Genomic DNA, 21,372 nt, shown 5'->3' with positions numbered 1-21,372 from the left:
CTTGCAATTAAAAACAGTGTTACATTCTCATGGCCTTGACTATCTTCCACTGTTGATAGTGAAACCAGCCGAGAGGCCCCAGAAAGAGATAATGGATACAATAACATACTTTTCACTTTCTACTTGTTAGCATGATTACAGGACCTGGAGCAACCAGGCACCAAGCAATATAACTGTCATGGAAGAACTCAGGCTAATTTATGGCAGGGTTTCTAACAATCCTGACATCCTTCCACCCTAAAAAGGACCCCCCCTCACTAGCCCGCATCTACTGGTTGAGGACAGTCAGGGAAGGGGCGGTGAAAAGCTCGGAGGAGGCGGGGGGCTTTCACATTCACCGCCTCCATCCACTCCCTTTCCCCTGAAGGGAAATCCACCAAATATTGGAGTCGGCCCTTGTGTACTCGCGAGTCCAGGATCTGGTTGACCTCGTAGTGAGTGTCTTTGTCAATAAAGACAGGCACTGGCGTTGAGAGCGGAGGGTGCCACACATCCGGCACAGGAGCTCGCCGCAGCAGGCTGGAATGAAAAACCGGATGCACATTCCTGTAAGTTTTAGGCAAACCCAATTCCACAGTCACATCATTGATTAGTTTTACAATGGGAAAGGGCCCCACAAATTTGGGACCCAGTTTCTTGGACTGTTGCTGACAGCGTAGATTTTTAGTAGACAGGTAGGCAAGGTCCCCTATTTTCCAGGCTGGCGCAGGTGCACGTTTCTTGTCTGTCTGGGACTTATAAGCTTGTTTAGCCTCCTCAAGGCTGGAGACAATGTCAGGCCAACCTGCACTAATAGTTGCTGCCCATTTTGAAACTTCAGGGGCTTCAGTAGAAACCAATTCCCAGGTGGGCGCAGCAATCAGGTCAGTCCCATACACCACCTTAAAGGGAGACACACCAGTGGATGCATGTACCCCGTTGTTGTAGGCAAACTCAGCAAGAGGCAAGAGGGCAACCCAATCATTTTGTTGGTGATTTAGGAAGCAGCGCAGGTACTGTTCAAGAATTTGGTTCACCCGCTCTGTCTGCCCGTTGGACTCAGGGTGGTAGCCAGATGTCAGGGCTTGCTCTATCCCCAGCAACTTCAAAAGCTCCCGCCAGAACTTGGCAACGAATTGAGGGCCCCGATCCGTGAGCAATCTCCTAGGAATTCCATGTTAGGCGGATTATGTGAGTCACAAACATAGAGGCCAGTTTGGCCGCTGAGGGCAGCCCCGCACAGGGAATGAAATGGGCTTGCTTTGAAAACGCATCCACAACTACCCAAACTACAGTCTTGCCCTGGCTGGGAGGCAAGTCCATGATAAAGTCCATGGTGACATCAGACCAGGGACGGGCAGGGGTGGGCAGGGGCTGTAGCAGCCCTTGCTTCTTTCCTCCTGGGGGTTTGGAAACCAGGCACGTAGGGCAGCCCTGCACATACTTCTCTACACCGACCCTTAATGTTGGCCACCAATAATGTCTTCTGACCAAGTGCAGAGTTTTCACAAAGCCAAAATGTCCGGCAGTTTTTGCAACGTGACACAGTTTTAAAACGTCTCCGCGCACCGCCGCTGGAACGTAGAGGCGCTCCCCTTTGAAAAACAAGCCCCCCTTGTCGACTAGGGCAGGGTGGAGTGAAGCGAACTCAGAGTCATGTAACACCTCCTTTTGAACCCACCCCCCGGGAATCAGGTTTCCTTTCTTTGTTTGACTGCGTGTCACTGCTGCCATCCCCAACTGGGCGGGGGTGAACACCGTATCCACCAATGGGTCACGTTTACTATTGTACTGAGGCAAGCGGGAGAGGGCGTCTGCCAAAAAGTTCATTTTGCCTGGCAGATGCTTAAGAGAAAAGTTGAACCGTGAGAAAAATTCCGCCCACCGCATTTGTTTGGCAGATAGTGAGCGGGGCTGCTTGAGTGCTTGGAGATTTTTATGATCTGTCCAAACTACAAACGGGACGGCAGACCCTTCCAACCAATGCCTCCAAGTGGCAAGTGCTAATTTCACTGCGGCTGCCTCTTTTTCCCAAATCGCCCAGTTGCGTTCTGCCCCAGAAAACTTCTTTGACAGATAGGCTAAGGGGTGCAGTTTCCCATCCTCCCCCTCTTGTAGGATTACGGCCCCCATTGCCACATCCGAGGAATCTACTTGCACTGTAAATTGCTTAGTTGGGTCAGCATGTGCCAACACCGGTTCAGATGTGAAAAGGAGCTTCAGACTCTCAAAAGCTTTCTGACACAGGGGGGTCCACTGGAGTGGGGCGCCCGGCCGATTTGCCGCCTTCCCCCCCTCTTTCGTTTTCAACAAGTCAGTAAGCGGCAATGCCACCTTGGCAAAGCTGGGAATAAACTTTCTATAGAAGTTCGCAAAGCCTAAGAAGCTCTGGAGCTGCCTTCTAGTCCTGGGGGGTTCCCAGGCCAACAAGTCCCGCACTTTGCCCGGGTCCATTTCAATTCCATCCTTGGACACCCAGAACCCAAGAAACTCCACCGCCTCCCGGTGGAATTCGCATTTTGAAAGTTTGGCAAACAGCTGGTGCTTCCGCAGCTGGCTGAGCACCTCGCGGACCAATTTGGTGTGTTTATCCAGGTCTTCAGAATACACCAAAATATCATCAATGTAGACCAGCACCCCCTGATACAATAAATCATGCATAATTTCATTTATCATGTTCATGAACACGCCCGGAGCGCCGGCGAGGCCGAATGGCATGTCAGTGTATTCAAATTGGCCCAAGGGGGTGTTGAAAGCCGTCAGGTACTCATGCCCCTTCTTAATGTGGACCCTGTAATAGGCTTCTCTCAAGTCCAGTTTTGTAAAAATCCGAGCCCTCCCCAAATGCCCCAACAAGTCAATCAAAGGCAATGGGTAGGCATTGCAGGTAGAAACAGCATTCAGCCCCCTGTAGTCCGTACAGAGGCGCAGGGACCCATCCTTCTTTTTCACGAAGAGGACTGGGGCGGCCAGGGGGGAAGTGGCCGGTCTGATAAAACCCCTGGCTAAATTCTTGTCCAGGAACTCCCTGAGCTCCTTCATTTCCCTCGGGCTCATGGAGTACAATTTGGCTTGGGAAGCGGCTCCCCCTTCTTCAGCTCAATTGCACAGTCTGTTTTGCGGTGGGGAGGCAGTTGGTCGCATTCAATCTCTGCAAACACATCCTCAAATTCTCGATACTCCCATGGGAGGGCAGGCGCCCTAGCCACCCCCACTGCGGCCACGGTTCGACAGCCCTGAGCGGGTAGGGGTCGCACATGCTGCTTGCAACCCGGAGACGAAAACTTCACTGTCCCTTTCTTCCACTTCACTGTGGGATCGTGTTCCCGCAACCAGTCCAGCCCCAACACACGCGGAAATGCGGAGTGAGGCGCTACCAGGGGTTGGATTTGCTCCCAATGTTTTTCAATGTCCAAGTCCATCGGGAGCGTTTTCACTGTGGCCTCCCCCCCTGGGGCACATTTCCCATCCAATTGAGTAATGGGTAGGGGCTCCCCCAGAGGCACCTTCCCCACCCCCAAAGTCTCGGCTAGCGCTGGGCTAACTAGGGTTTTGGTACACCCCGAGTCCACTATGCAACGAACCCCCAGTTTTTCCCCAGAGTTGGGCTCTGTGAGAGTGGCGGGCAAGAGAACCAGGGGAGAGTCACTCACCGCGCGTTTGCCCCTGCTGGAGACCTGCTGGCGGGGCGCCTTCACAGCAGGCCGTCTTCGTTTCCCGACTGCTCCCCCGATTGTATTTCTTCATCTTGGCTGCTGCCTTCCGATTCCTCCACCATAGTCGCGGCTCCAGCCGGAGCAAGCAGGGACTTGGCGGTTTTCTTTGTGACCACTTTCTTGGTTGTAGAGGCTTTGACTGAGGTTCCCCCCGATGGCTTGGCACTGGGCGAGGTCTTGGCTGGGCATTGGGCGAGGAAATGGCCAGCCTGGCTGCAGCCCAGGCATAATCCTTTTTCCATGCACCGAGAGCGCTCGCTCGGTTCCAGTTTAGCTTTGGGCTTGGCTTTCTTAGGGGTAGAGGTCTTTCCACCGTCTTGTCTGCAATTCCTTTATATTCAGCTGCCCGTTCCAGACGTCCTTCCATCTCTCCCGCCAGCTGCACCCATCCCAAAACGGTCAGAGGATCATCTAGAAGGAGGCACTTGCTGGACAGGTCTCCGGAGAGTCCCCCCACAAAAGCATGCACTCTCTGGGGTTCCGTCCAATCCGGAACACCTGATGAAAGTTTTTTAAATTCTCGGGCATACTCGGCCACCGTCATTGTTCCCTGCTTCAGGACCTTGAGTTTCTTCTCCGCTGTCTCCTTCTCAAAGGGCTCCACGTACATCAAGCGCATGGTTCTCAGGAAGTGGTTGTAGTTATGAACTGCCCTCGGATTCTAACGGTAGAGGTCCATGAACCACTTTGCCGCCTCTCCCTCCAAACACTCTCCCACGAAACGAATGCGCTCGGCATCGTCATTGAAAGTGAACCCCATGTCCATCATGTAGGCTTGGAGATGAACCAGGAACGACGGAAAAGTTGACGAATCACCCGAGAACTTGGCCTTAAACTTGTAGGTGCTCCGCATCTCCACTCCCCTGAGGTGAGGAGGCAGATGTCCCGGGCCCCAATCCATCGGAGCCCGCGCTCCACGACCAACTCCTTGACCAACTCCTGTCGCTGCTCTCGCCGCCGCCGCCGCCGCCGCTCTCGCTGCCGTCGCTGCTCTGGCCGCCGCCGCCGCCCTGGCTGCCGCCACCACTTTGGCCGCTCCACCAGCCGCCGCCGCTGCTCCGTCCGCTGCTCCTGCTCCATCAGCAGCCGCCGCTGCAATTTGTAATCCACCGGCTCCGGCTCCATCAGCCAGCCCTTGGGCCACGACTTGACCCAAACCTTGGAGTCCCGCGCCTCTCCCGGCGTCGGCCACTCTGAGGTTGTCGTCTTCTTCCTCCTCCTCCTCCTCCTCCAGTTGCGCTGCCTCCAGGGCCGCGGCTTCGGCTTCGGCTGCGGCATTCATCGCCGCCTCCTCGCGCTCCCTTAGGGTGGGGAGGTCCCCCAGCCGTTGGCCGCCAGGCTCGCGGAAGTCTGCTTGCAGCAAGCGTCTCGCCTCACGCTGCGCCTCAGGATCCAACTGTCCCGACACCACCTGCAACCAGCTGGTCACCTTGCCGATTCTCTGTTGCAACTCCTGCACCTCGAGGGTGGTCGCCATCCCTTGATTGGACACCCCCATAGGCAGTTGGTCAGGCCACTGCTCATCACCTGTCAGGTGGTCGTACTTCGACAGATGCCTGCGTTCGGTGATGTGCCTTTCCAGGAAATCCGCGTGGCCCGGGGTCGCATCTCCCAAAGCTCTGGCCATGCCCGAACTAAACGAGCCCGCGCCGGCCACTTCGCCCTGAGAGGAGTCCCACTCCAGGCCTTCTTCCTGCTCGGTATAGATATTGCCTTCGTCCTGCATGTTGGCAGGCGAAAGATGTTGTGAGATTTGACTTAATGTCAGACGTTGAAAGAACTCACAACTAGCTTCTTAATAATAAGAAAGCTTTATTGAGAAGCACTACATACATCTAGACTGGCGAAGTCAAATCTGGCTTGAGGGCAGATTTGCTTCTTGTTATCAATACAATTCTCCCGCCTAAAACTTGAAAGTTCCCAAGGGAGGGGAGAGGGAGAGAAGAGACACTTGCAATTAAAAACAGTGTTACATTCTCATGGCCTTGACTGTCTTCCACTGTTGATAGTGAAACCAGCCGAGAGGCCACAGAAAGAGATAATGGATACAATAACATACTTTTCACTTTCTACTTGTTAGCATGATTACAGAACCTGGAGCAACCAGGCACCAAGCAATATAACTGTCATGGAAGAACTCAGGTTAATTTATGGCAGGGTTTCTAACAATCCTGACACCAGGGTGTGATTCACGACGCCTCCCTATTTACGGAAGCTCAGATAACATATCACTCACCAGGCGTTCTACCTTCTTTGCTAGGCATTACAATTTGCACCCTATCTGTCAACGTTCGACCTAGCTACCTCCAGACTAGACTACTATAACTTGATTCACACAGGGCTACCCTTGAAGTTGCTCTAGAAACTCCAGCAAGTTCAGAAAGCAGTGGCCCACAGGTCCTTACTGAGAACCAATGGAGAGCACATATTCAACCGGGGCTCTCAGCCGCACTGACTCCAGATTGGAGACCGGATCAAATTCAAGGTTTTGGTATTAACTTTTACAGCTCTAAATCAGGGGTAGTCAAACTGCGGCCCTCCAGGTGTCCACGGACTACAATTCCCATGAGCCCCTGCCAGCGTTTGCTGGCAGGGGCTCATGGAAATTGCAGTCTGTGGACATCTGGAGGGCCATAGTTTGACTACCCCTGCTCTAAATTGACTATCCCTGCTCTGTCCTGCCAGCTATGGTTGAGGCCTAGAAATAAGATCTAGACCAGCGGTTCTCAACCTTCTGGCTGTGCATTCCAGTGCGCTGGCAATCATGGAAGGCCGAGGAGCCCAGTGCCACACCACAGCACTAGCTGCTTCAGCATGCACACAACCCTACCACCCCCTTTGGGTTGCCACCACCACAAGTAAAGCAGCTGTTCTCAACCTTCCCCTTTGGGTAGCTGAGGCTGCCCCAGTGGTGGTGGCTGTCTCTGCGACCCCCCTGAAAGGGTTGATTGACCCCCACTGAGGGTCACAACCCACAGGTTGAGGACCACTGATCTAGACAATGTTGGCTTCCCTGCTCAAAATTCCATAGGCCCCCTCCCCCAAGTTCAATAACTATTTCAATAATTTGTACAAAGAAGGCAGCCACCTGAATTGGCATACTATCTCTCAGTAACCAGTGGCATTCCTCTATAGTCTATTAAAAGTCTGCCAAGATCCTGTTAGGACCAGGTTCCATCTTATTCCCAGCCACAGATTCAATACGGGGGATACGCTTCTAGGTAACACTGTGTGTGAACGAGACCTCGGGGTACTTGTGGATTGTAAGCTAAACATGAGCAGGCAGTGTGATGCAGCGGTAAAAAAGACAAATGCCATTTTGGGCTGTATCAACAGGAGCATCACATCAAAATCACAAGATGTCATAGTCCCATTGTATACAGCACTGGTCAGACCACACCTGGAGTACTGTGTGCAGTGCTGGAGGCCTCACTTCAAGAAGGACGTCGATAAAATTGAAAGGGTACAGAGGAGAGCGACGAGGGTGATCTGGGGCCAAGGGACCAAGTCCTATGAAGATAGGTTGAGGGACTTGGGAATGTTCAGCCTGGAGAAAAGGAGGCTGAGAGGAGACATGATAGCCCTCTTTAATTATTTGAAAGGTTGTCACTTAGAGGAGGGCAGGATGCTGTTTCCGTTGGCTGCAGAGGGGAGGACACGCAGTAATGGGTTTAAACTACAAGTACAATGATATAGGGTAGCTATCAGGAAAACATTTTCACAGTCAGAGCAGTTCAGCAGTGGAATAGGCTGCCTAAGGAGGTGGTGAGCTCCCCCTCACTGGCAGTCCTCAAGCAAAGGTTGGATACACACTTTTCTTAGATGCTTTAGGATGCTTAGGGCTGATCCTGCGTAGAGCAGGGGGTTGGACTAGATGGCCTGTATGGCCCCTTCGAACTCTATGATTCTAATATGACAGCTGTATTCTGAGACATGTTCAATGTACATCTCACTGACCTGATCTCCCTCAATCCATTGTATTCACTGGGCAAGGGGTCAGGCAGAGTCCTATTGGCCTAAAAGCCCTTTGGGTAAGAATCTATGCTTATCTGCCACTGCTAGGCAAGATGGTTTACCCTTTAATGAACCTGGATAAGACATTTCCCCAATATTCTGACACATACCCAAATCCCATCATGCATCCACCTGGTTTTGGTCACATCCACAACTTGACCCCCTCTCCCAAAAACATACATAAACAGTGGGTTTGCCATGCCAAATCGTGCTTCAGACCCAGAACCCATTCAGAACACCCTTCACACCAATGGCTGGTTGTGTCGTATCTCTGCCACACTACTCTTCAGGTCTGGTTAAATATACTGACTGCAGTCCCCTTCCCCCTTTGATTTCCTATCCATTTGACTGTTAGTGTGCCAGATATATTTCTTTTTATTATTTTCCTTCCAATAAGGATTGTTATTATTTTACGATAACTATCTGTTGTCTGCTTTGAGTTCTAAAATGTATAATCACCTCGTAAACATTGGCAAACGATCCTTAATGCTACGTTACCAAATCTCTAGCAAAGCAATTCCCCACTCCTCAATATACATGTGTCTTGGAACATGTGTTTCTGGTAACACAGACTTGAGTTTGTATAGTCCCAATGTGGGGCTGCACAAAAAGACAGAAAATGAACTCTATTTTCCCTGCATTGGAATTGCAGTCTCCCATCACTTTCACAGAGGAGGAAGTCTTATGCATCCCTGCAAGAATAACTGGTCAGTGACTCAGGATGAACTCCTTGGAAAATCCTACATTCATTTCAGCAAAGGAAATCAGCTATTCATGGGTATCAGGAATGGACCAGCACTCTGTCTCCAGGAGAAGCGAACTGGGGGTAGGGAGGATGGCCAGTGGATGAGCTGTCACTGGAGCCAGGCCCTCCCAGTGGAAATGCCCCTTAACCTTCACACACACCTCCTCGATATGTCTTCCACATATAGTATTTTCCTCGGAAAGGGATGGTATCAAATTCAGCACACTGCAGCTCTCGAAAGTCCTGTGAACCAGAAGGGCAGTCCTGGTGGGAACGAAAGGTGCCAAAGTCAAGTGGTTATCATACTCTGAACCATAGCTGGAAAATATTGCCATCATGTAGATTCAGAGGGAGGTGAAGTGGAGGAGGCTTGGCTATTAAGGCGACAAGAAATTGATGGAGAATGGGTCTAGTGACCATTATCAGTCATAATAGCCATAGGAAACTCTCCATATTCGGAGGGAGAGTCTCCCCCTGAGTTAACCAATGCTTGGGGGAAATTCCTGGGGCTAGTAACTTGATGACCTTCACTTGTGACCTTGTCCTAGGCCACCTAGGTGGCCTCCTGGCAGCAGACAGGAAAACTAGTCTTATAGTGCTTGATACACAGCACCCTAAATAGGTTAGACTAGCTGGATGTCCTCAAAGCTTGGAAGATAAGCAGAGGTGGACATGGTTTCTCCTCGGATGGGAGACCACCAAAGGCCAGGGTTGCTAGGCAGAGGGAGGAGATGGCAAACCCCCTCTGCTTATTTCTTGCCTCGAAAATCCTTTAAGATGGAACTTCATGGGGTCACTGCATGTCGATTGTGACTTTGGCACTTCATAAGCATTACACTCAGATTGGGTTTGAACTCCCACAGGTGCCATGGAAGCTTGCTAGGTGATCTTAAGCCTGTCACACCTTCTCAGTCCATTCTACCTCACAGTGTTGTTGTGAGGATAAATCAGAGGAGAAGAGATTAATGTAAGCTGATTTGGGACCCTACTAAGGGAAAGGTGGGGAGTAAAATAAATACATTGTTGTTATTACTGGATATTCAGGGGAAACAGACACCTCTCCGGTTATACATGATTTCCAAAAATATAGATTGTGCCACTGCTGATTAAACTAACATTATTATAACAGAAGAGCCTCTTGTGGTACAGAGTGGTAAGGCAGCAGACACACAGTCTGAAGCTCTGACCATGCGGCTGGGAGTTCAATCCCAGCAGCCGCCTCAAGGTTGACTCAGCCTTCCATCCTTCCGAGGTCAGCAAAATGAGTGCCCAGATTGCTGGGGGGTAAACGGTAATGACTGGAGAAGGGAATGGCAAACCACCCCGTATTGAGACTGCCGTGAAAACGCCAGAGGGGATCACCCCAAGGGTCAGACATGACTCGGTGCTTGCACAGAGGATACCTTTACCTTTATTATAACAGATGATGAATAATAGGGAAGGTAAAAAAAAAAAGGCGGGGGGCTCTATTGATAATACATAGCTGTAGGGGGTGACATAGCTGCAAAATACTCTGCAAATCTGTAGAAATAATAAACATTTAATATGGGGAAAGACTGTGAAATATGTTGCCAGGCCAATTCTCAGGAGAATAACCCATGCAACAAAATGTCTGCCCACCACGATCGTAGAATAACCATGGTACTCACATCGGTGTTACAGGATCGGTAGCGCTTCCTTTCCCCAAGACAGTATTTCCCTCCGATGGTTGGCCTTTAGAAACAAATAAGAAAGAAATGGCTCCGTGCCAGCACTGGCACTCTCAGGGGTGCACCAAGCTCTGCTGTGGGATTGCTGGCATAGAATGCACAGCCCCTGGGCCTTCCCAGGTACAGCCATTCACAATGCATCAGAGGGCACACAGCTAGGCTGGAGCGACTCGGTGCACTTCAGACGGTTCAGCAGCCATTCTAGCCTGAAGCAGCTAGTGCCGGGAGAAAGGGCCATCTCTGGAGCTGGCGCACCAGTCGGCGCACATACGCAGGCGCAGAGCTCCATGCCTGCATGCAGGCGCCAGGCCATGCACTTCCACTGGTGCTGCCCCTCCCCCCTGCGCTGCAGTGCTAGCCGCTTCAGGCTGGAATGGCTGCCGAAGCGCTCAAGCCTATTACCCACCCTCCTTTGAAGCACTACAAATAGTGCCCACACCAGCTGCCTGGCAGAATTCAAATGGGGGAATGCCACTCCCCGGATATCTAGCCCGCCCTCCCCTCCCCTCCCCTCCACCAAGCTAATAAGATTCTGTTCCTGCATTCCTGTCTCGCCTGTACATGCATTAGAGTCATACAAGGCAGGATGTGCTGAGCACCCTCATGAAGTTACTTACCGGGGACTGTCACAGTAGCGGATGGACGATGAGACACCCCCCCCACATGTTCGGCTGCACTCTCCCCAAGGAGACCAGGCCCCCCATGCTCCGTCTACACCTTCTGGCTTCGTGCCAAAGGGGACGCATTCCCTTTTGTAGCACCACTGTGGGGAATGGGGAGGGGGGGGGGATAGAGAAGTTCAGAAACACAAAGGAGGCCACAAACCTCCTTGGAAGACTTATCTAAGTGCTAACAAGGGTTGACCCTGCACAGCTTGAGATCTGATGAGATAGGTCAGGGCATAAAAATATTAGATGTACAATGTATGCATGACAAGCATGCACTGTATAGACATTGAGCAGCAAGAAATACAGAGCGTGCAGAAAATACAAACACGTCTCTAAAATTAGCTCCAAGAAGCAAAGAACTAAAATGGCTGAGAAAAATATAGATGCACAAGAATGAAGAGTTGATTTTTATACCCTGCTCTTCCCTACCCGAAGGAGTCTCAAAGCACTTTAAAATGGCCTTCCCTTCCTCTCCCCACAACAGACACCCTGTGAGGTGGGTAGGTCTGAGAGAGCTCTGACAGAATGGCTCTGTGCGAACAGCTCTAACAGGACAGTGACTAGCCCAAGGTCACCCAGCTGGCTGCATGTGGAGGAGGAGTGGGGAATCAACCCTGGCTCTGCAGATTAGAGGCTGCTACTCTTGACCACTATGCCAACCGGAAGTAGGCAGGATTGACTCTTGAGAGTTCATACTCTTGATGGTCTCTAAGATATTAGAATGCTAGAATCATTGAGTTGGAAGGGACCTCCTGGTCCAACACCCTGCACTGTGCAGGACAGTCACTACCCTGTAACTTGCCACCCCCTTGAACCTTCACAGAATCAGCGTCAGATGGCTCTCCAGCCTCTGCTTAAAAATCTCCAAAGACGGAGAAGCCACCACCTCCCGAGGAAGCCTGTTCCACTGAGAAACCGCTCTGGCTGTCAGGAACGTCTTCCGGATGTTTAGACGGAATTTGGATTAATTTCATCCCATTGATTCTGGTCCAGCTCTTCTACTGCAGACCAACATGGCTACCCTCTGCAATTATCTAGATGCCAATAGAACACCCTGTCTCATCCCTAGCCCCCAGCTGCACACCCATGGCCACTCACCCCCTTCTCGATGGTGTTAGTTTGACAGATGGTTCCTTCCGCAGCTGGGATGCTATTGGTGATACAGCGGTTGCTCTTGCTGAGGCACCAGAGCTCGCTGCAAACTTCCTGAAGGGCAAAAGAAGCAGTGGTGGGCGGGGTGGAGAAACAACCAAGGCAAGGAGCAGCATGTGGGCTTCCCGAACCTTTAAAAGATGTCACTTCCTAAGCTCAATGCTGTGCCAAGGAGCAACAGCAGCCCCCGTACTGGTCGCATGGCATCTCAAGGACAAATGGAACTCCAAGACTCACGAAACACAGGAAGCCATAGCAAGAAAGTGCCCCAGAGTAGAACGTGATGCAGGGACTTCTTTTCATTTAACGGGTGGAAATTGTATGGGCATTTCTGTCTTCCTGCAATGTAGCATCCTCTGTCCCATAACAACCACTTTGTTCCACATGCTGATGTATCATTTTCATCTAGTAGATTCAAATCCTTGTGCCTGTCATGTTTTCTATTCAAATGGATAGAAGCACAGAACTGTTGCACATTACAGTTGGGTTTAGTGCATCACAGAGGGCCCGTTCAAAAGGACATGCCAAAATTGACTCAAACTGTACATCATCTTCCCCGTTCAAGTCCGGATTGGTGGTACATAACAATAATTTGTCGAACTGTACACAGTATTACCCATTCTGAAGGACAGGCAACAATCCAAATCTACTACCCATCTTAACTGGCTTCACTGTGCATCATGCTCCCCTTCCAAAAGGACACTGCAGAGGGATTTGTGACACTATAGAGGGATTAACTGCACACGGTGCTTTCCTTTTGAAACAGCAAACAGTGGTCCAAACAGACTTTTAAATATCACAATGGCATTTGATTTAACTGGGCATCGCCCCAACCCTTTAAAAAAGACTGCTGTATGTATAAGTTCATCCAGTATGAATTATTTCACACAACTGCCTTAATTGCACAACTGAACTGCACAAATAGGAGGCACAGTTGAGTCACCGCACTTTCGCCCCTGTAAATCTAGCAAGAATCTTCGTAAATGTATTGGGGGTCATTATGGTGATGTTGCTGGGGGTAATGATCTTTGCGACAGTGAACACGAATTTTCCTCTACAAGCAGCAAAATTGGAATGGCCGCTTTATCTCTTCTCTGGAGCACTTCCTTGGGTGGTAAGTATAAATATACCCCAACATTTAATTGTTGGCATACCTGGGCTGAATCTGCACGGAGCCTTTATGCCAATCCCAGGTCGATTCAGTCCCAGCCGTCTATACTGAATGTGATTTCCATTTTGATTTTGTCCGATTTAAATTTTCCCTCTGCAACAAGCAGGATTGACCCTACCTTTCCCCTACGACATCCTGGAGTGGATATAACCCTCGATGCTTGAAAAATTGGCATGAGTAAAGGTGCTGTTCTCTGCTTGTTCCGAACTAACTTGCTACCTCTAGCCTCCAACACTTTAGAAAATCCCTGATTGGCCAGGGCATCAGTTCAAAGGCTTCCTCATTCCCAGGCTGCAAGCTTCCCTTAAAGGGGAAGCCCTAACTTCTCTCGGCAGAGATTTTCCTCTTGGATTTATTCCCCCTCCTCTGCTTTCTCCAATCCTCTCCCCCCCTCCCTTCAAGAAAAGAAAGAGGCTCCTGCTGTGCTTGGCTCCTCCCTCCCCTTCTGAGCTTCCCTAACCATGTGCAGAACACTTTTCTGTTTCAATGGAGGGGGGGGGGGGGCTAGAGGAAGACCCAAGTTCAAATCGATCTGAATTCAGCAGGATCCACAACAGAATAAACAAATTAAGTGCAGAATCAGCCCTGATCTTACACGGGTGACACGGCACAGACCCCCTTCCCACCTAAAAGCGTACAAAGATGGCAGTCAAAGTCAACATAAGAATGATTTAGACAGGCCAGTACCCTTTTGGAACCAAGAGTAAAAGCAGGAAGGCTTCTCTACCCCATATTTACACTGGCGAGATTTAACTCCGTACTGAAAACGGCACTGCTCGTCCGCATCGTAGGCCTGGCCTGGTGCCACTGTCGGGTAGACAAAGTCTTGCTTAGGTGGGGGGTTGGTTAGACACAGTCCCATGCCGGAGCTGGAGGAAGAGACAATAAACGGGACGTTATGGAGGCAGGATACTTTGCAAAAAAGGGAAAGGTAATACAATTGTGGAAGGAGGAGAGGGAAAGACAAACGCTTACTCTAGGAAGCTGGTTATGTAATCTCGACTACAAGTCGACCAAACGAATGGGTTGGTCTTCATGGTGATGTGGGCTGCCATCAGCTTGGCCGTCTCCTGCCCCCGGGAGCCACAGCTGTTTCCCACTCCATCGTGGTTCATGCCAAACCTGGAAAATTCAACACCGGACAAGAAGGTGAGAAGCATGGGCTTCACTGCAAGGGAGGGCATGGAGGAAGAGGAAGAAGAAGAATTTGTATATGCCACTTTTCTCTACCCGAAGGAGTCTCAAAGCGGCTTCCATTCACCTTCCCCTTCCTCTCCCCACAACAGACACCCTGTGAGGGAGGGGAGGCTGAGAGAGCCCTGAGATTACTGAAGAAGAAGAAGAGATGGTTCTTCTATGCCGCTTTTCTCTACCCGAAGGAGTCTCAAAGTGGCTTCCAATTGCTTTCCCTTTACTCTCCCCACAAAAGTCACCCTGTGAGGGAGATTCAAATGGGAAGCCATGTTGGTCTGAATTAGCACAATAAAGTCAGAGTCCAGTAGCACCTTTAAGACCAACAAAGATTTATTCAGGGTGTGAGCTTTTGAGTGCCAGCACTCTTCGTCAGACTATGAACTCCTTACATGACAGGGAATATATAGCAAAAATCAATTTTATTACATCAGTAGACTGTGTCACATAAGCAAATACAGTCAATGATAATTCTTTGTCAAAACAGCCAATCAATCCCCTGTGGGGTGGGTGAGGCTGAGAGAGCCCTGATATTCCTGCTCGGTCAGAACAGTTTCATCAGTGCTGTGGCGAGCCCAAGATCACCCAGCTGGCTGCATGTGGGGGAGTGAGGAATCAAACCTGGCATGCCAGATTAGAAGTCCGCGCTCCTAACCACTACACCAAGCTGGCTCTCTAAGTACCAGCCTCCCTATCTAAACATTGAACTGAGAACAACGTTGACGATATCAGCCCAAACATCGACCAAGCCCCTCCCCTTAGATGGATTTTAGCTATTTATTTATTGACTTGATTTACTTACTTTATTTATTTATTCATTCATTCATTTGAATATTTTTGATTTATCTAATTATTTATTTAGCTAGTTATTCGATTTATTTAAATCAGAGTCCAGTGGCACCTTCAAGACCAACAAAGATAAATAAATAAATAAATAAATCTTGAATAAATCTTTGTTGGTCTTAAAGAATCATAGAATCATAGAATCATAGAGTTGGAAGGGGCCATACAGGCCATCTAGTCCAACCCCCTGCTCAACGCAGGATCAGCCCTAAGCATCCTAAAGCATCCAAGAAAAGTGTGTATCCAACCTTTGCTTGAAGACTGCCAGTGAGGGGGAGCTCACCACCTCCTTAGGCAGCCTATTCCACTGCTGAACTACTCTGACTGTGAAAATTTTTTTCCTGATATCTAGCCTATATCGTTGCATTATTATTATTATTATTATTTAATTTTTAGACCGCCCTTCTCCAAATAGGTCTCAGGGCGGTTTACAACATAAATAGTTAAAACACAATAAAATCCCCATAAAAACCCCAATTAACATCAACAAAAGTTACATATAACATATAGCGGTGGTGGTCACAATTCTGATCTTAGTTACCTGAGTTCCCACCAAGTTCAGCCTGGTTGAGAGAATAATATTCAGAAGAGGGTGGCACCAATACAATAGATCTAACCATGATCTCGATGTTAGAGATCTCAATATTGGAGGGTATCCTCTGATGGATTAGTGGGAGAGCTGCCCTGGCCTCAACCATATGCCTGGCGGAAGAGCTCTGTCTTGCAGGCCCCTGCGGAAAGCTGGTAGATCCTGCAGGGCCCTTAGCTCTGCTGGGAGCTCATTCCACCAGGTTGGGGCCAGGACTGAAAAGGCCCTGGCCAGGCAAACATCCCGTGGGCCCGGGACAACCAGTAGATTCATACCCGCAGAGCGGAGTGCCCTGCGGGGGGCATAAGCAACCAAGCGGTCCCGCAGGTAGACGGGACCCAGGCCGCGTATAGCCTTAAAGGTCAATACCAATACCTTGAATCTGATTCGGAAACAGACTGGTAACCAGTGCAGATAACGAAGCACCGGCTGAATGTGGGCCCTCAAAGGTGTTCTAGTGAGGATCCTGGCAGCCGCATTTTGGACCAGCTGTAACTTCCGAGTCAAAGACCCGCGTAGAGCGAGTTACAGAAGTCTAGTCTGGAAGTGACCGTTGCATGGATCACTGTGGCCAGGTGTTCTGAGGACAGGTAGGGCGCTAGTAGCTGGGCTTGGCGAAGATGGAAAAATGCCATTGGTGACCTGAGCCTCCATAGAGAGGGAGGCATCAAATGTCACTCCCAAATTCCTGGCAACTGGTGCAGGTGTTAATTGCACCCCGGTTCAGGCATGGGAGGCGCGCTTCCTGGTCCTGCCCTCTTCTGCCCAGCCACAGGACCTCCGTCTTGGAGGGGTTGAGTTTCAGGCGACTCTGCCTGAGCCATCCAGCTACCGCTTCCGAACAGCTGGCAAATGTATCGGGGGTGGAGTCCGGTCGGCTGTCCATTAGGAAGTAGAGCTGGGTGTCATCCGCATATTGGTGGCAACCCAGCCCATAGCCCCGGACCAGTTGGGCTAGAGGGCGCATATAGATGTTACAAAGTTGTTTTTGTTTGGGTCTGTTTGCTCTTCAGCACACTGCATCTGAAATACCATCGGACCCTATCAAGGCCTGTGATGGACTAGCTTCCCTAATCCATCACCCTATTTCATACATTTGCCCCATTAATGGGGACACCGAGGTTGCTAGAGGAGGTGTTAGAAGGTGGACTCCCTCTGGCCACAGTTCCACTTAGTCATTGTGCTAATAGCCATTGGTGAAGCTATTCCCAACGAACTTGTCCCATTCTCTGTTAAAGGCATCTAAACTGTGGCCATTATAGTATTCTATGGCAATCATAGAATCATAGAATCATAGGATCATAGAGTTGGAAGGGGCCATATAGGCCATCTAGTCCAACCCCCTGCTCAACGCAGGATTATCCCTAAGCATCCTAAAGCATCCAAGAAAAGTGTGTATCCAACCTTTGCTTGAAGACTGCCAGTGAGAGGGAGCTCACCACCTCCTTAGGCAGCCTGTTCCACTGTTGAACTACTCTGACTGTGAAAAACTTTTTCCTGATATCTAACCTATATCGTTGTACTTGAAGTTTAAACCCATTACTGCGTGTCCTCTCCTCTGCAGCCAACAGAAACAGCATCCTGCCCTCCTCCAAGTGACAACCTTCAAATACTTAGAGGGCTATCATGTCCCCTCTCAACCTCCTTTTCTCCAGGCTGAACATTCCCAAGTCCCTCAACCTATCTTCATAGGGATTGGTCCCTTGGCCACAGATCATCTTCATCGCTCTCCTCTGTACCCTTTCAATTTTATCTACGTCCTTCTTGAAGTGAGGCCTCCAGAACTGCACACAGTACTCCAAGTGTGGTCTGACCAGTGCCGTATACAATGGGACTATGACATCTTGTGATTTTGATGTGATGCCCCTGTTGATACAGCCCAAAATGGCATTCGCCTTTTTTACCGCAGCATCACACTGCTTGCTCATGTTAAATTCACAATCCACAAGTACCCCAAGGTCTTGTTCACACACAGTGCTACCTAGAAGCGTATCCCCCATCCAGTAGGCATGCTTTTCATTTTTCTGACCCAGATGCAGAACTTTACACTTATCTTTATTAAATTGCATCTTGTTCTCATTTGCCCATTTTCCATTGTGTTCAGATCTCATTGAACTCTGTCTCTATCTTCTGGAATATTTGCCAGTCCTCCCAATTTGGTGTTATCTGAAAACTTGATGAGTAGTCCCTCCACCCCCTCATTTAGATCATTAATAAATATGTTAAAAAGTACTGGACCGAGCACCGAGCCCTGAGGTACCCCGCTACTCACCTCTCTCCAGTCTGATAAAACACCATTGACAACAACTCTTTGAGTGCGGTTCTCTAACCAATGCCCTATCCACCTATCTGAAAATCCAGATTGCAGTCCTTCAACTTATCCATCAGAACATCATGGGGAACCTTGTCAAAAGCTTTACTAAATTCCAAGTAAACGACATCAACCGAATTTCCCCGATCCAGCAAACCTGTTACTTGGTCAAAAAAGGAAACAGGTTGGTTTGGCAGGACCTGTTGGAGACAAATCCATGCTGACTTCCTTGGATCACCAAATTGTCCTCCAGATGTTTGCAGATCGCTCCCTTTAATATCTGCTCAATTATCTTCCCCACAACAGAGGTCAGGCTCACTGGTCTGTAGTTTCCCGGGTCATCCTTCCTCCCTTTTTTGAAGATCGGAATAACGTTTGCTCTCTTCCAGTCCTCCGGGACATCTCCAGTCCTTAAAGAGGTCCCGAAGATGATGGACAAGGGCTGTAAAAGTTCTCTGGAAAGTTCTTTGATCACTCTTGGGTGCATTTCATCCGGCCCAGTGGATTTGAACTCATCCAGTGCAGCTAAATGCCTCTCGACAACCTCTCTATCCATGTTAACCTGCCACCCAGACGCTATCCTCTGGCTACAGCCATCTCTAGATGTGCCTAAACCCTTTGACCTGTGGGAAAAAACAGATGTAAAATAGGCACTAAGCCTTTCTGCTTTCTCTGCCATTAGAGTTTGTCCATCCGCACCCAACAGTGGGCCTATTGCCTCCTTTACTTTACGTTTGCTCCTCACATAACTGAAAAAATCTTTTCTTGTTACAATGGGCTTCCCTGGCCAATCTTAGCTCACTCTCAGCTTTGGCCTTTCTGATGATTGATCTACAGTGCCTAGTAACCTGTAGGTACTCTTCTTTAGAGCTCTTTCCTTCCCTCCATTTCCTGAACATGTTCCTTTTCTTTCTTAGTTCCTCTTGAAGTTCTCTGTTCATCCAAATAGGCTTCTTAGAGCTCCAGCAGTGTTTTCGTCTTTCTGGGATAGTCATTGATTGAGCATGCAATAGCTCTTGTTTGAGTAGCGCCCAGCCTTCACATGCTCCCTTCCCTTCCAGCATTCTCGTCCGTGGTATGACACTCATCATGTCTCTGAGTTTACTAAAGTTTGCCCTACGAAAATCCAACATCTGCGTCTGGCTACAAGCTTCCTTGGCTCCCCATCTCAAAAGGAATTCTATGAGGACATGGTCACTTCCCCCTAGGGTCCCCACCTCCTTCACCTCATCCACCAACTCTTGCATGTTGGTCAGTATTAAGTCCAGTATGGCTGAACCTGTTGTGGGTTCATCTACCATTTGATAAATGAAATTGTTAGCCAGGCAGGTCAGAAAGTTGCATGACTGTGGACGCTTTGCAGAGTTTGTTTCCCAGCACACATCTGGGAAATTGAAGTCCCCCATGATGACAAGGTCCTGCCGCTTGGATATTTTCTCAAGCTGCTCACAAAGTGCAGCATCTACATCCTCTCGTTGGTCAGGCGGTCGGTAGCAGACACCAACCACCACACTGTTTGTTTTCCCCTCGCTTATTTTCACCCAGATGCTTTCCACTGTTGATATGCTAGAATTTCCTGACACTTTCCTCACACACAGTGCCACTCCTCCACCTCTTTGATCTATTCTGTTTTTTCTGAACAGTTCATATCAATCCACCATTACATTCCAGCCATGAGAATCATTCCACCAATTTTCTGTGATGCCTACTAGATCATACCTTTCCATCAGCATGAGAAGTTCCAGCTTTCCTTGTTATTGCCCATGTTTTGGGCATTAGTATAAAGGCATCTGAATCCTTTTACTTTTGGTTCCCTATGAGCTGGCCTTGCTGGTTGGGCTGCCCCTGATCGTTCTCCTTCCTTACACTCCCTATGTTGATCATCTCCTTTCTCTTGTGGCTTCAGTTTAAAGCTCTCCTGATGAATCTCCCCAGGTTCCTGCCAAACACATTCTTCCCCAGCTTCAATAAGTGCAGTCCATCAGGAGCTAGTAGGCCTTCCTCAAGAAAGGGTCAGACATGACTCGGTGCTTGCACAGGGGATACTTTTACCTTTAATGCTTTATTGTTGTGCTGTATTATATTGAATGTTTTAATCTTGTTACCCTCTCTTAGCCTACTAGGGAAGGGCAGACTATGAGAACAAAATTATTGTTATTACTATTCCATGCCAAAAATGACTTACGTGTGGCCGATCTCATGGGCAATGGTGAAAGCTGTGGCAAGGCCAAGGTCCTCATTGATGCTACAGCTCCGCTCGCGTTCACACATCCCACCCACGGGTGCCAACCCTGGGGGGGAAAGCAAAGCGTTATCAAGGAGGTTAAGGTGACAGTGCAGGGAGAGGATACCAGCTTTGCGATTTACCTTTCTCCCCTTCCCCTGCTCAAACCCACTGTGGGGCTACAGCCCTCCAAGCTGCTGTGCTTGTGTAGATGGGGTCAGAGAACATCTGCCCAAACATAGGGTCACCTCTCCAGTCATCATGCCTCATTTGTGTGGTTCAGTGAAATCCCCAAGGTTGATGGATGGCAGGGGTGGCCTGGGCTAGCGACCGCAAAGAAGATCCCAGTGACCCTTCCCTCAAGAGCCTTGGTGATGTGGTGAAAGGTGGGGGTGATGCCTGGCCATGTGAACTCCAAAAGGGAGACCACCGGTGGGAGCCAGCATAGTGCAGTGGTTAAGACCAGAGACTAGGGCTGATTCTGCATTTACTTTGTTTATTCCATTGTCAATCCTATTGAATTCAGATTGATTTGAACTCAGGTCTTCTCCCCCCCCCCCCCATTGAAACAGAAAAGTGTTCTGCACATGGTTAGGGTAGTTCAGAAGGGGGGGGGAGTCAAGCACAGCCTCTTTCTTTCTTTTCTTGAAGGGGGGGTCAGATTTTGGACTCTCTTGATGAAGCTCTGTTTAGCAAAATGAACTGGGAATCATTAAAGAATACTTCTCATTAAAGAAATTGTATTTTGAAGATAGAAGACTCTTTGTGTATTGCTACACTGGCTTCAGCAATCTTGTATTACCGTATAGGTCTCCCAGGGTCCTCCAGTTTACATACTTTTAAAATTGGCAACTGAGTAACACTATATTGATAGAATCATAGAATCATAGAATCAGAGTTGGAAGGGGCCATACAGGCCATCTAGTCCAACCCCCTGCTCAACGCAGGATCAGCCCTAAGCATCCTAAAGCATCCAAGAAAAGTGTGTATCCAACCTTTGCTTGAAGACTGCCAGTGAGGGGGAGCTCACCACCTCCTTAGGCAGCCTATTCCACTGCTG

At 49.3% G+C, this 21,372-nt stretch overlaps 2 protein-coding genes across 5 annotated transcripts in view; both read right to left on the bottom strand.

The window, feature by feature from the left end:
• Positions 1-21,372, bottom strand: part of ADAMTS10 (ADAM metallopeptidase with thrombospondin type 1 motif 10) — a 77,004-nt gene that overhangs the window by 16,484 nt on the left and 39,148 nt on the right. For 3 of the 4 annotated variants that reach the window (XM_077331541.1, XM_077331542.1, XM_077331538.1), the window contains exons 9-15: positions 20,274-20,379; positions 14,130-14,276; positions 13,882-14,023; positions 11,930-12,037; positions 10,781-10,926; positions 10,104-10,167; positions 8,616-8,718 (exon numbers count right to left, since the gene is read on the bottom strand). In XM_077331541.1, coding sequence (XP_077187656.1) covers positions 8,616-8,718; positions 10,104-10,167; positions 10,781-10,926; positions 11,930-12,037; positions 13,882-14,023; positions 14,130-14,276; positions 20,274-20,379 — 816 coding nt within the window. The remainder of the gene's footprint in view (positions 1-8,615; positions 8,719-10,103; positions 10,168-10,780; positions 10,927-11,929; positions 12,038-13,881; positions 14,024-14,129; positions 14,277-20,273; positions 20,380-21,372) is intronic. The other variant, XM_077331540.1, reaches the window with a different exon arrangement.
• LOC143834779 (uncharacterized) lies at positions 392-8,592 on the bottom strand. The gene is made up of 2 exons (XM_077331543.1): positions 3,633-8,592; positions 392-519 (listed from the first exon to the last, which is right to left on the bottom strand). The coding sequence occupies exon 1, from the start codon at positions 5,419-5,421 to the stop codon at positions 4,357-4,359; it is 1,065 nt and encodes a 354-aa protein (XP_077187658.1). The 5' UTR covers positions 5,422-8,592; the 3' UTR covers positions 392-519; positions 3,633-4,356.

The sequence above is a fragment of the Paroedura picta genome, chromosome 4, assembly GCF_049243985.1.
Source record: "Paroedura picta isolate Pp20150507F chromosome 4, Ppicta_v3.0, whole genome shotgun sequence".
Classification (NCBI taxonomy): domain Eukaryota; kingdom Metazoa; phylum Chordata; class Lepidosauria; order Squamata; family Gekkonidae; genus Paroedura; species Paroedura picta.
Note: the sequence above shows the minus strand (reverse complement) of the source record. Positions and strands in the feature narration are given on the sequence as shown.

Coding starts and splice junctions, on each gene's coding strand:
- LOC143834779 (XM_077331543.1), bottom strand. CDS start 5,421: ATGCAGGACGAAGGCAATATCTATACCGAGCAGGAAGAAGGCCTGGAG.